A 14,249-nucleotide genomic window follows, 5' to 3' on the forward strand; every position below is an offset into this window, starting at 1 on the left:
ATAAATATCTTTTATTTGAAAAGCTATTATTTTTATTTTCGTGTATTTTTTCTATTTTACAAAATCCAAGCTTACTTAATTCTTTATAGTATTCCATTCTTACTTTCTTTACTTACACATCAGAACTAATATTTTTTTAATTTTTAAATTGATTTGATGATTTTTGAAAACGTGTGTCGTTGTATAAAAAATAAATATTTAAGAAAAAGTTCATAATTATTGCATCACTACTTCTCAAACATTTAAGAGAAAGAAAGTTATATTTTGTTTAAACTTTATTTTCAGGGCCGAGGCCGGATAGAAAAAACTGAAATCATTGAAATGGCTATTAAACACCTGAAGCATCTTCAAAACCATCCTTGTAATGATCCAAGTAAGTAATAAATTAATTATAAAAGATATTATATAAACTTCTATTCATATACGATAAATCAAATAACGTTCCCTTTATTTGAAGAAGCACAGTCAATTGCAGATTGTTTATGTAATAATTTTTTTTTTTATGTTTGGTTTTATTTATATAAGATTTCAAACTGTATTATTAAAGAATACGATATATGAGATTTTAATGTTATATTTCATTAGAGATAGAGCGCGTCTATCAATGCTCACCTCCCAACGATTTAACCCGGTTGATTCATCACACCAATCCCGGTAACGACATAAAATATCTTCAGTGATGGATATGGGTTATAATTTCTTTGTCGTCGGGCTAACCGTAGAAGGTTCTCGTGATTTTCCCATCCATGCAACGTCAAAATACAGATTATTTACTCCAAAATGCATTTCACGCAGGCAAAAGTTTGTTCCAATGCTTGAAGCAAGAGTTCTTGTCTTCTGGATTGGATTTAGTAGTTAAGGCTTCTAAGTTCAACATTGTCTGTTGCAGATCTGGAATGATTCATGGCTTAGAGAGCTCGATTTTCATGGTTTGTTCTTAATATTTCTTAGCATGGGAAGCAAAACGAATTTTCCTGCTTTATTTTCAAAATAATTTGTTCCATTTTATATTCCATTAACGGCGGTGAAAAGCCAACCTAATTTCGAGTTTACGACTATCAATGTTCACCTCCATATCCTTGTAATTTTGACCCCAACCCAGAAGACCAAGGAACTCCTGCATCAAGCATTGGGACAAACTAGCCTTTGGGGAGAACTTTTTGATGGAAAAAACCCGCATTTGCGTCCTTCCATGGTTAGCCGGACGGCAAAGTGACTTCAGCACATGATTTTGAATTTACTACTAACCAATCTTTAATTTACTTCTACCAATTTTCAACTCAGTAGCCTTGTAATTTTGACTCCAATTCAAAAGACAAGGGAACTTCTGGTTTAAGTATTGGGAGAAATTTGTTTCCACTTTTTTGATGGAAAACCCCCGCATTTACGTTACATGATGAGAAAAAACCACGGGAACTCCCCACTGTAAGCTGACGGCTATGGAATTCTAACCCATGATCCGTCTGCCACTGAGGATATTTTACGTCAGCACTGTGGTAGATGCGAGCCAGGAGAGTGCGTATCAACGAGCCACCGCTAGGATTCGAACCTGGGTTACCTCATTGGGAGGCGAATTCAAAATCCCCATAGCCAGCACGGCTCTGTTTCACTTTTATAAGGGTTTTACGTTTTTTTTTTTTTTTTTTGTTGAAGGCAAAAGTTAATTAGTTTGGAACATTTTATTTACAGAATTTAATATGATAAGACCACGCGGTTCTTTTATTGTATTTTTTATTTCTTTCTTTATATAGATGGTACTTACTTTTTGTTTGCTAAACGGTTATTGAATTTTTTTTTTAGATAACTGTGAAGTTGCTAGAACGACCGAATCGGATCACAAGAGACAATATAAGTCTGGTTACAGTGAATGCTTGAATGAGGCAGTTAAATATGTCTCAGACAACGAAGGAATGTTCTCCTCAACTCTTGTTGGAAGAATGTCTGAACATCTTATAAAACACTTTGAGAAATTAGGAGGAGGAGGTAAGAATTTTTTATGTTCTTTTTTACTATCATAATATTAGCAGCGCACACAATAGGCTGTAACCGCTACGGTCGTTAATGTTTTTATTTTTTTTAAATAAAAAATAGCGAGTATAAATAAATGATTACGTATCTAATTTTATTATTTGATTAACTTTAAAATCTTACCATCGCTAAATTTTGCCCGTTACTTCGTAACTGTTATATTTGATATAATTTTAGAAATTACAGCATCACCCCTTGAGAAGACAAGAGCCAAAATTTATAAAAAAGTTTTTTCAAATAACGATAACGAAAATTAGTTTTTAAATTTATGCGTTAGCGCTTGAAAATTAAGGTTAATGCCAGGAGAAATGCTTTCAATTGTTGAAATCTGCAAATCCCCAACACTCTTTTACACTGTTGGCGTCATAACGTTCGCTCTTTTGGCGCTTGAAAATTGTTACCAAAAATAAGACTTTATAACATTGACTCTGCCTGCTTTCCTCCAATTTTGCTATTCTGACAACGTTGAAATGAAACAAGTTTTATAATAATTAATACTGAATTATAATGAAGTTTTAGTTAAATGTGAAACTTTAGTTCTACTATAAATTTTCGTCAGTGTTTTTTATTTTTACCAAGTGAAATTTTAATGCAATTTTTTGGAGAAATTATTTCCACTTATACATATATATTCTTACAGGCCTGTTATACACGAAAGCATTGGGTATTGTGTTACCAGAGGATTCTAAACCAGCTATTCATATGGAAGTAGACAACCATTCTAACTCATGCTATCTACCGGATCCCGTTATAAATCTACCACCGCACAATGGTCACCCCTTCTCTTATGAACATCGGAATTCGGAAGTTCCTGAAATGAAGCAAGAAATGGAGTTCAACGGCCATCTTTCATCTCCCCAATCCCTTACGCCCATCAAAGCAACCAGTCAGCTTCGTGAAATGCTTCAAAATCCTGGCGTACCCCTCAAAGACTCTCTAAAACCCAACCCCAGGAGCTGCAACGGTACTCCCGCACCAGTACCATCACCCATGTCCCAACCCGTATCAGTAGTGGTCCCACCAGACCATCATAACGAGGTTCCTAAGCAAGAGGAAGGGTACTACAAATTTAAGAACAATATTAAGCACAGGTTCAACAATGACATTCGACACCACACGTCTTCACCAACAGACAGCCATCATTCTGATCGAATGTCTCTTCCAGACGAAGATCATAATAACAATAAATTACATGTGCCAGAGCCTTATCCCTTGCGTCCGTGCCATCCGGCACAATCTCCGGATGAAAGACTTGTGCCTAATGGCTTGTGCAATGGCAATTCAAATACAGGCCATGCTTTCTCACCTTATTCCAGTAATCGCTTATCTTCTGAACTTACAGTCAAAATACCTGAAAGGACTATGCACCCAGAAAACGGCGCACTTCCTTCCTCTTACGGTACGCAACACTGGGACTCGCAAGCCGAAACTGCCAGCAGTTGTGGTTCAAATCCCAGTCCTCCACCTAATGCGAGTCGCTCAAATGGCAGCAGTTCGGGCTACAGCACAAATGGCGAAAACAACTCGAGTTCCAGTTTGCACAAACCTCATAATGGCACGCTTTCGCCGACATTGTCACCCTATTCCCGCACTCCAGACCGATTGTCAAATAGATCTCCCAGCCCAATTCAGAGCGGGGTGCCCATTTTTGCTCTTCACCCTAAAGGTACATTTTACATTCCATTGACAATCGAATCATCAATTTTAGTTCCTTACTTGGCTGGAGTTGATGATCTCACACCTGTATTGCATCCTATTAGTATTTGTGTAAATTTAAGCAACAATTCTGTGAAAGTGGAAAAACTGAACGATACTGCTCCACACCATTACAGATCATCCTTTTTAATGAGCAAGTACCAAGAAAGGTACGTGTTTCCTGAAAGGCCTGTATATTACCCATGCCCCACCAGTCCCCCGAGAAATACCTGCTCCTAAAGTCTTGATTGCTTTATCCAAAAATAAAACTTTTGAAGTACTATTTTTTATGATAAAGACAAATTGTTATTTGACGAGATTAGTGGAAGAACATATTAAACAGCATTTTTGGAAGCAAGCGATTTCTAATGGAAAAGTTCTTTTGTGAATATTTTTTTCTTTTCTTTCCGTTTTTAACTGCAACTGGTTTCCTAATACTCACTCAACATATTCTTCCACTAAACTTTTCAGATGTACTTGTTAATTGAGTGAATTGTTAAGTTTAGTGGAAGAACGTCTTCAAGTCTCATACAAAGTGCATTTTTTGGTTGTCTGCAAATAAAGAACATTCATTTAATCAAAGCAGTTATCATTGGAGGAGAGATGTTTTGTGAATCTAATGTTTTTGCTCATTCTACAACTGGTTTACACACAAACTTGCTTAGCATGTTCTTCCACTAAGCTCTACTCTTCTATGTGTTGAAAATATTATTAGTTTAGTGTTTAATAAGCAAAATTCACTTATTAAACCAAATTTATTTAAAAGGATTTGAATGCTTTTTGTGATATGGACTGCATAGATCAAGAGAAAGTTGTTGAAGTGCACGTGTTTATTTTTAAAATTCTGTGATAAAAAAAAAATCGAAACCGTTTTGAAAAGAAAATCTGCATAGTAATCAAACTTACTTTGTTATAAATGTATATTTAAATTTGTCAATTAATCTTTCGCGAAGTTACAGAATAATTTATCTAAATAAAATAATTTCGTGATTCAATTGATACCAAAAAAATTTATCTTAAAATTTAAAATTTTTCGAAATCTTAATTGTAGAAAGTATATATATATAAAGCATAAAATTAGTCTTTTATAAAATTACTATTTGAAAAGGAGCTTATATTAAAAATAGTTCTAAATATTAATATTTATTGAAGAGAATTTTATGAAAGAAGTATTGTACCATACATGATTGAGACAAATCAAAGACAATTATCCTTTATTTCATTTGATTAACAAACAGCTTTTGATTGCTTTTTATGAATATATTCACATATTTTGGCTTTATTAATAGAATGCCAGGATTTATCTGCCATGATAAAAATCTTCCAAAAGTTGGTTACTAAATCATTAGTGCTTGGCGACATCAGAATTTTAATATTGTCATATAATATCTGAATATATCGATTTTTACGATTCAGTTAATATTTACATTATTTTCACATTGGACCATTCTTGCGTTACCCAAATGAAATTTATTTACGTTTACGATAAATATTGTATTCTATAATTGTTTCATTGATAACAATTGCGATATTATGGCACTCGATATTTATCGTTATCATAATGATCTCGTTATTATCGTTGTTAATTATTATTGTTTATATTGTTATTATTGATATTTACAGTAAGACATGATATTCACTATATATCATGAGAATACATTTTAAAATATCATTATCGCTATCTTTAAAAAATATCAATAATTCACCATTTATCGCCCAGTACTAATGATTTATTACGCACGCAGTTATTAATAAATCTTGCTTACTTTTTTGTCAGTACTAATGATTAAGTTATCTGCTAATGCGGAATTAATTACTACATTTGAAAATTATGTATTTTCTTTCTTTTGCAAGTTGAGTAATAAAATGTTATCGTTCTTAAATTGTATGAAGATAACCTTAGTAGTGAGAGGATTGAGTTCTGTTACTGAGAGAAAAAGCTATTGTAAGTGCCTCTGGGAAGCCAACATTTGCACTGAAAATACACATACTGGTTTTATGTGTAACACTTATTGTATCAATTTATTGCTAAATGTCATGTTTATTGTATAATAAAGTTGTATGTTCATGAAATTTGTAAAAAAAATCATTGTTACAATAAAAAAAGGAAGAAATCTTACTTTTATTTGTTTATTTATTATACTGTTTATGCGTGGTGTTCCGTTTTGACCGCCCTTAATGCGTATTTTTAGAATTCTTGTCGAAAATGAAGTTAAATTAATATGCACATTGAGGATCGCAAATTATTATTTAAGCGAATAAAAAAACAAACACGTTGTCTAATCGCTAATGAATGAAAAACATCAAAATTAGTTTTATTGCCTGATGAAATGTCATAGAGGTGTTTCCCACCAGCCATCAAAAGAATTTTAGTTTTGTTCTTTCACCTAATTAATAATTAGGTAAAAGAACAAAAATGTTCTCAAACTTGGACTTACCACTTTTGAACACAATGTAGAAAAATTATTAAAAATAAAAAAAATCCGTTTATAAGTTGTGCGTTAATCCGTTAAAAGTTGTCCTCGAATTCCTTACCCAAACTTTAAAGATATGTAGGGTTCATCATAAGGAGTGACTGACAAATGCATAGCAACCCGTAATCGGAAGTATCATACGCTGCTTAGGAGACCGGTTCGGATTTCACATTAAAGATTCTGGTTTAAAGTTAAAGATTCTGGATGTTAAGGTCCCGCAGTGGACAGATCGTTAAGACACGGTTCCCAGCAGATCACCGAAGTCAAGCATCACTGGCTACGGTCAGTGTGGGGTGGGTGACCACTTGGATCAGTCTGCGTAGGGACCGAGGGTGTGCGGTATTGGTCCTCGTTAAACTGTGCTACCGTAAAGTGCTCGACTTCGCGCACGTCGTCGGGCTACCGAAGCGGGGGAGCCATCCCCTCCGCAGAGGATCAAAATTGTGATGGCATGTCTTCGGATCATCCTCCGGGATGTTTCCCAGACCGTCGCCAATAGCCCTTTGTGCAGCTCTAGTGCGACGTAAATTAACAACAACAACAACTGGATGTTAAGGAAGATGAATCCGCCAAATTTGATGCGGTTTAATTAAACGCGGTTACTTCCATTCGGTTCACTTTAATATTGATGGTTGTTGTCGAAAATTACATTCAAATAGGCACACGTATAAAAGTTTCTTTGTAACTAAATGATTTGGTAACCAATTTACCTAATCCGCGAAATTATGAAGAATGTATTATGAAGATATTTCTGGGCTTTATTTGAATAAATTGTCGACAATTATGTTAAGCTAGGTAGGCACTTCAATTATGTCGCACTAGAGCCGCACAATGAGCTATTGGCGACGGTCTGGGAAACATCCCTGAGCATGATCCAAGGACACGCTATTGCAATTTTGATCCTCTGCAGAGAGGGTGGCTTCCCTGTTTTGGTAGCCCGACGAACAGCACGCGAAGTCGAGCACTTAAAGGTAGAACGAGGACCGATACCGCGCAACCTAGGTCCCTACGCAGTTGATCAAAGTGATCACCCACCCGCTTACTGACCGCTGCCTGTGATGTTTGACTTCGGTGTTCTACTGGGAACCGTTTCTTTACGATCGGTCCATTGCGGGACCAATTATGTTGAGAAAACTGCAAAAAGTTTCAGTTCGAATGCGCATTCGCAGCCAGTCTTTAAACGACCCCAGCGGCGTTCAATCATGGATTGCTACGCAACTCTCATGATCTACCTCTTCTTAAAGTTTGGCCTACAAATTCAGGGTCACCCTTTATATAAGGATGACTCTTGATTGCGGTTCCTAGCAAAAGACAAATGCATTCAATTTCCACCAGACAAATGAAAAAAATTCCGATGATTTTATTTCTTCAAGTCGTCAAAAACCGGATTTTAATAATAAATTATCAGAGATATTTCCAGTTAGTGTTAGTAATATCACTGAATTTTATGTACAAGTGTTCCGTAATTACCACTTCTATAAATCATTTTTAGAATCTTTCTCAAAAAATGTACTAATTGGAGGTCACTAATTAATTTTTAAATTAAAGAAAAGGGAGAAAAATCTATCGAACTCTGTAAAATAAGTAGTGATGAAGGCGGGAAGAAAACAACAAAATCGGTTTGATTGTTTATAGTGACTTGGTTGTGTTTCTGATTATTAACTTCCAACTCTTAAAGCAGACGATACATAAAATTACAAAATCGGAAGTAACGCGGGCACTTTCTAATGAATAAACATTCTTTTTGTCGAGGAATTCGGATTTTTGACTCTCAAAATTGGGGCAGCCTTTATTTGATCAAAGAGCACAATAAAATCACTTTAATTTTTTTCTGTGTGTGAGTATTGCTAACATTTTATGAATTCTTAACTTTTTGTACCGAGGAGTTCATTTGAATCTGGTTTCATTTCAAAGAATGGTTTTCATCATTTTTAAAATGTCCAGTTTCCATACAGGTGTAAACAGAGCCGGATTATACATTTCGTAGGCCCTAGGCATAGCCGTTTTTGGGCCCTCCTTCTCCCACTCCTCCACTCTTTTCAAAATATATGCTAAAATTTTCTTGCATATTTTTTTTTTACATTTTTATTAATATGGATTTTGCGTAGTTTGGAAATCGACAGCATAATACAAGATTTCGTTGAATCCAAAAATCGCAAAAAAGTAATATATTAGATCATCACAAGATCCTGCAAAATAATTTATTACCGAAAAATATATTTTTATTTGTATTTTCATAATTTTGTGCAAAATACACTTGTTGTTTTTAAAGCTAAATTATTTTTGTCAACAAATTTTTTTCTCCCAAGTTTTTCGTAGGCCCCTGAAATTTGTAGGCCCTAGGCACGTGCCTAGTGTGCCTATAGGTTAATCCGGCCCTGGGTGTAAAGATATTTTTTTGAAACTGTTAATTTGGAATCATCGGTAGGACATTTTCGATTAATTTTTTTATATTTTGCTCCGCAGTGTTCATTTGATAGTGGTTTCGTAAGAAAGAATGGGAAAAAGGAAGATTAATTCAATTTTGTCATTAACTGACAAAATCTATGGAAAATGACAAAGGGTGGTAAATTTAAAAATTTTGCATATTATTTCTGCACCGCAATATTTATTTGAAAGAGGTTTCTTATGAAAGAATTGGCGCTTTATTCACTAAATATGTCAATTATGCCATAATATTTTTAAAAGTATAATTTTTTATAGCCACAAGTATAACGGCTAATAATTCCTGCACTTATAAATGAAGGTAGTATTTTTTTTTATTCCATTATACTCTTTGTACAATTATTATTACACAAGTTCGTAATTCTAAGTTTCTAACGACAAGTTTTATTTACGGCGCATACTGAATTCGCGACTCGCTTTATAGATTTCGTTTCATATTTTATTCTGCTTTTTCTTTATATTTTATTTTCTGTTTTTACGTGTTATTTTTATTTTTACTTAATATGTTCTATTTTATTTGTCGTAAATTTTTTTGTAAAATCCTCACACAATTGTATTGATATAATTTTCTTTGGCTATATTGATACAATATTAGATAGCACTCCTTTTTGCGGATATAATCGTGTGAGCTGACGAAAAGATTATATCTTTTATTTACCGGATTTTATACATTTTTTTCCTTTTTTTCGGATTTTTTTCCCGGTTTCTAATTATTTTTATTATTAATTTTCTTCCCAACCCCCCCTTTTTTTTTGAAAAAGAGATAAGATGGATACCTTTAAGAATTTTTTTTTGAAAGAAAAATATTCATAAGGGTATCCATTATGTAAATTTAATAGTTGTCATTATAAAGGTATATAAAATTAATAATTGTTATTAAATTTTGAGCCCTTGACTACCTCTTAATCATTCCTACAAAACTTAGCTTGAGGTATCGAAGTAAATACGCTAAATTTGAATCAAGCTTTGGCAATAAAGATTAGTAATGTAAAGATAAAGGTTAATAATAAAGATTTTACGCGAATCAGCTGGAAATATGAAAACAAACATTTCTTATAAATAATGCTTTTGGAAAATTATTTGCTCTGATAAATCAAAATTCAAGAATCACACCGAATTTGAGATTCATAATTTATACATATCTTTTTAAAATTGAACTTATATGAAAAAATGGGTATAGTATTTTTCAAAAACACTTAAATTAAAATAAAATTATCTCACATAGTGATCCAAAATAATTTTTTCAGAATTTTGAAAAAAATTTTAAATATATCCAACGACAGTTCGCAGCTATGAACACGGGTCTTTCCCTGCCATATTAATGAATACTGAATCTAATTTATGCTTATTAGCAAGAAGCAAACATAGAAATCATTAGCAGCATTAGTTTTCCTAAAAAAAGAGAGAAAAAACTGAAAATATTAATGGCCTAGCCTCTTGAACGCCTTCTCAATAATCTATTCAGGAGGTTTGAAGTACAACATTCAGTTTGGGATACATGCAGGCAAGGGTATATAATAAATATGATTTGTATTAACTAAGTTTGGGCATTTGCTGATAACTGCTAATATTTTGTGCCAATACTAGCTAGAAGAGAAATTCTAATTTTTGAAACAAATAATGCTAAATATACATGAAAATTTAAAATTGAAGTTTAAGTTTTCCTTAAATGTTCAATGTCAAAAATCACGTTTATGCCGTATTTCGTGTGTCAATTTTCCCCCCACTTTTTCTTTTCTCTTTTTTTTCTTTCCCTTTCCTTTTTCTTCCTTCCTTTCTTTCTTCTTTTCCTCTTTCTGTTTAAAAAAAACAAGCTGATCAGATGCTTTAAGCATAGTAGGGAAAAAAGAAAGAACTAAATAATTAAACTGTTATGGACATTAAATAACATAAAAATGAAACTATATAATGCACATTATTGTAATATGCAGGGTATCTCGTAAATATTGCGACAAACTTCTAGAGGAAGTAGGGCACATCATAAGGATTAAGAATTAATTACACAGAAACCATGACGGGAAATGTCATCTTACGCTGATAGGGGCGCTTTCTTATTTTGGACATGTTGTTCATGTTCCTTTGAACTTGCAGTTTTATTTTTCTAAAATATTTTAATTTCATGTTAATTTTATGTTACTATTAGATATTGTCGAGAATTCCATTAAGATAGGCTCAGAAATGCTGTTCAATTGTAATTTAATGATTATGCGAGCTTGTCCAGTTAGTCACTGAATCATTAAATTACGATAAAATAGCTAATATTGTACTTATTCAAGAGCAGTTTTCAAAAATAATTAATAGAAAACAAAAAAGTAAGATAATTTAGATAATAAAAATTCCTGATGTTTAAAGACACACGATATATAACAATTCATTATAGCGATAAAGCTCCCCGACTTAACATTTTCAGGCATGGTTTCCGATGTAATTCTCAATCCATACTATATGCCGTACTTCCCCTGGAAGTTTGTCGCAACATTTACGGGACCCCCAGAATGTTAACAGTCCTTATAGTGCCGATGCGAAAGAATCGTATAGTAATGAGAACTTGATTGGAGAGTTTTTCAAGGAGGAATATTTCTCACCAATCTGGTTCTCATTTGTATGTGAAAAAATCTAAAGCAAGAGAAACAGTCTTTAAAATGCAACTGCAACTACAGTCACTCGAAATTTTTTTTTCGAATGACTGTAACTGAATTTATCATGACTCGCGCATTCACCTGTAATAATATTCTACGCAGTGAGAACGGTCTCTAAAAAGTAGTTATTCAGTGATGTTTAAACTGAAAGTATTCTATTTGGTCAAATTTCTAACAGTTAAGTAGTGTACTGAAATATAAAACTGGCAATGACGTTCTAAGAGGCGCGAAATTTTTGTTTACTTTCCGAGTTTTCTCTCATTTGATATTGGTCTATTTCTATTTAATTAAAATGAAAATAAAAACTGAACCATTATCCCCATCAAAGTCAGATCTTCCAGCAATGTAATTATCTCTTTATTTTAGTTAATATACGCATACCTGTACTATTCTTTAAGTTACATTTTTTTTATGTAAACATTATAATTATTCTGCTGTTGTTTTTAACAAGTTTTTCTTTTAATATTTAACAGTTCCCTAAATTTAGTTAAATATTCTGCATTTGTTAATAATGTATTTAATTGAAAGTGAGTATTTTTAATTGGTAAAAATGTTTATGATAACCATACCTAGTTTATGTCAATTACCTACGTATATTTTTGAAACTGTATATGGACGAAAATTTTTTAATCTAATAAGAAACTATATATTCTATTTATGGTCTTCTATTCTTACGGAGCTCGAGAGTAAATTTCTTTAGCATAAAAATATTGAAAATATTCTGTATTTGAAGGTGAAGAAAAATTAAATTAATAGAACAAAAATTTTGTATTCCAGCATAATCTGGGGGAGATTTCCAACTTCCGCTCAGCGTTGCGCGAAAAACTAAAAAAAAAAAAAAATACAGAAAGGGACCAACTCCAAAGTCATAACTCGTAGTCACCCCCAAACAAATATCTAGGTACATGTTTTTTTAAAAAAAATTGCAAATTTTAAATCTATTCGGCACCTTGGCGATTGCAGTTGGCTTGACATCACGATACGGAAATAAACCCGTAATTTTTATTTCATTAATATTTCTGTGAATTGGCAATTTGAAATTTAATTATTTTGTAATAATATTTTTATGGATGTTATTGTTTAGTCTTCATGGGGATATTTCCATATTGGTACCTGTTCCTGCCACCTACAATTGCCAAGACAACAAACTTTTTTTAAAGTTATGAAGAGACTTTCCTGAGAAAACTTTTGAATTTGTCCCTTCTCTTTGATTTGTCCCTTTTTTTTTTATTTGTTCCTTTTCTTTTTTATTTGTCCCCCTTTTTTTTTTGTTGATAAGTCCCTTTTTATTCTTGTCTGGAAGTTGATATTACTTTGGTGATGGTACTGATGCAGACATTTTCTCTTTTTCGTAATAAATTTTACTTAGCATAGCAACTAATTCTTGTCACCTAAACAAAAATTGACATTGGTAGCTTTGCTAAGATGTTAATATACAAACTAATGTTTATTCATGAACAAAAAATGACTATGGCGAAAACCATTCTATTCATTAAAAATAATTTGAAAAGTTTTGAGAATGACTAAAAATGAAGACTATCAGAATAATTAATAAAAATGCATTATTTTATTTTCATATTAATGTACCCTGCATACCTTTTAAAATAGCATATTAAAGGTAAAAAATTAAAAAAGATATAGTACTCTATTATAAGCTTATTAGTTAATTAGTACAAGGCGCATCCAGAAAGTAAGTTTCCCTAATTTTTTTTAAAAAAAAAAAGAACTCACACTTTCATGAACATATTTATTGGCAACAAGTATAGCAATGTTTCAGCTATTTTTCAACATAGTCACCACCAGAATTGAGTCACTTGTATCGTGGGATCAGCTTTTGTATCCCTCAGTCGTAGAGCTCTACTGCCTGTGAATGGAACCAGCGTGTGACAGATGTCTACCATTACTGTGGAACACAGCGGAAATTGTGACGTGGCATTCAAAACAAGAGTCGTGGAATGCTTACTGCAGGTGTTGCACTCCTCCATGAGATGCTTGTCCACATAAGGCACGACGCACAACAGCTATTTTGACAAAATTTGGCTGGGAGTTGTTTGACCATCCACCCTATAGCCCTGATATTGCTCCCAGCGATTTTCACATTTTCTTGCACTTCAAGAAATTCCTGTCCTCCGCTGAGCATTTTGGCAACAATGAAGAGCTGAAGACGAAGAGCTGTCACACGCTGGTTCCATTCACAGACAGCAGAGTTCTACTACAGAGGGATATAAATGTTGATCCCACGATATGATAAGTGTCTCAATTCTGGTGGTGACTATGTTGAAAAATAGCTGAAACATTGCTGTACTTGTTGCCAATAAATATGTTCCTGAAAGTGTGAGTTCTTTTTTTTAAAAAAAATTAGGGAAACTTACTCTCTGGATGTGCCTTGTAGTTAAGTAGTTAGTTCTCTATTGCAAATTTTTTAAGTTATTTTTCAAATTGATTTTATTTATAATCTGTATGTTTCTTTTACAGAAGTCTTTCTAATTGTTGTAATGTCTATGAAGCATAAAATTATTATTTTTTTTACAACATCCTTACTGAATGTTGCTACAAAGGAAATTTTATTTCAGCAATTCGTCATTAGTATACCCATTACAAGGGTCTGTTTAGAAGAAATTTGGGTCCGTTAACGGACCCTTCACAAAATATCTTTTCATAAAAACGGACCCTTCACAAACTATTTTAACTTAAAAACGGACCCTTCACAAAATATTTTAACTTAAAAACGGACCCTTCACAAAATGAGTTTTCTTTTAATCGGATCCTTCACAAATTTGTTTATCTTCATTATTATTTTGTTAATCGAATAAACCCTTTTCAGGGCAGAAAACAAGAAAGATGGATGTAAACGAATTAAGTTTTGTCTTCGGCAGACGATTCTGCCATTATTCATCCGAAATTAATATTCTGCGTTCAGCAATATAGGCTAAATACCAATTATTTGTATGTTGCATCTCTAATTTAG

At 32.9% G+C, this 14,249-nt stretch overlaps 2 protein-coding genes across 6 annotated transcripts in view; both read left to right on the top strand.

Moving 5' to 3' along the window:
- Window positions 1–5,842, top strand: part of cwo (transcription factor cwo) — a 78,570-nt gene extending 72,728 nt beyond the window's left edge. For all 4 annotated transcript variants that reach the window (XM_071183123.2, XM_043039589.3, XM_043039588.3 and 1 more), the window contains 3 exons: window positions 286–373; window positions 1,801–1,983; window positions 2,669–5,842. In XM_071183123.2, coding sequence (XP_071039224.1) covers window positions 286–373; window positions 1,801–1,983; window positions 2,669–3,963 — 1,566 coding nt within the window. In that variant the 3' untranslated portion in view covers window positions 3,964–5,842. The remainder of the gene's footprint in view (window positions 1–285; window positions 374–1,800; window positions 1,984–2,668) is intronic.
- Window positions 5,843–11,260: 5,418 nt separating this feature from the next.
- LOC107449723 (DNA (cytosine-5)-methyltransferase PliMCI) overlaps window positions 11,261–14,249 on the top strand; it is a 66,779-nt gene continuing 63,790 nt past the window's right edge. The window contains exon 1 of one of the 2 annotated variants that reach the window (XM_087168305.1): window positions 11,261–11,626. In XM_087168305.1, coding sequence (XP_087024431.1) covers window positions 11,574–11,626 — 53 coding nt within the window. In that variant the 5' untranslated portion in view covers window positions 11,261–11,573. Of the gene's footprint in view, window positions 11,627–11,759; window positions 11,809–14,249 lie in introns of those variants that run through there. The other variant, XM_087168306.1, reaches the window with a different exon arrangement.

The sequence above is a fragment of the Parasteatoda tepidariorum genome, chromosome 7 (genome assembly GCF_982258835.1).
Source record: "Parasteatoda tepidariorum strain Cologne lab strain chromosome 7, Ptep-v5.0, whole genome shotgun sequence".
Classification (NCBI taxonomy): Eukaryota; Metazoa; Arthropoda; class Arachnida; order Araneae; family Theridiidae; genus Parasteatoda; species Parasteatoda tepidariorum.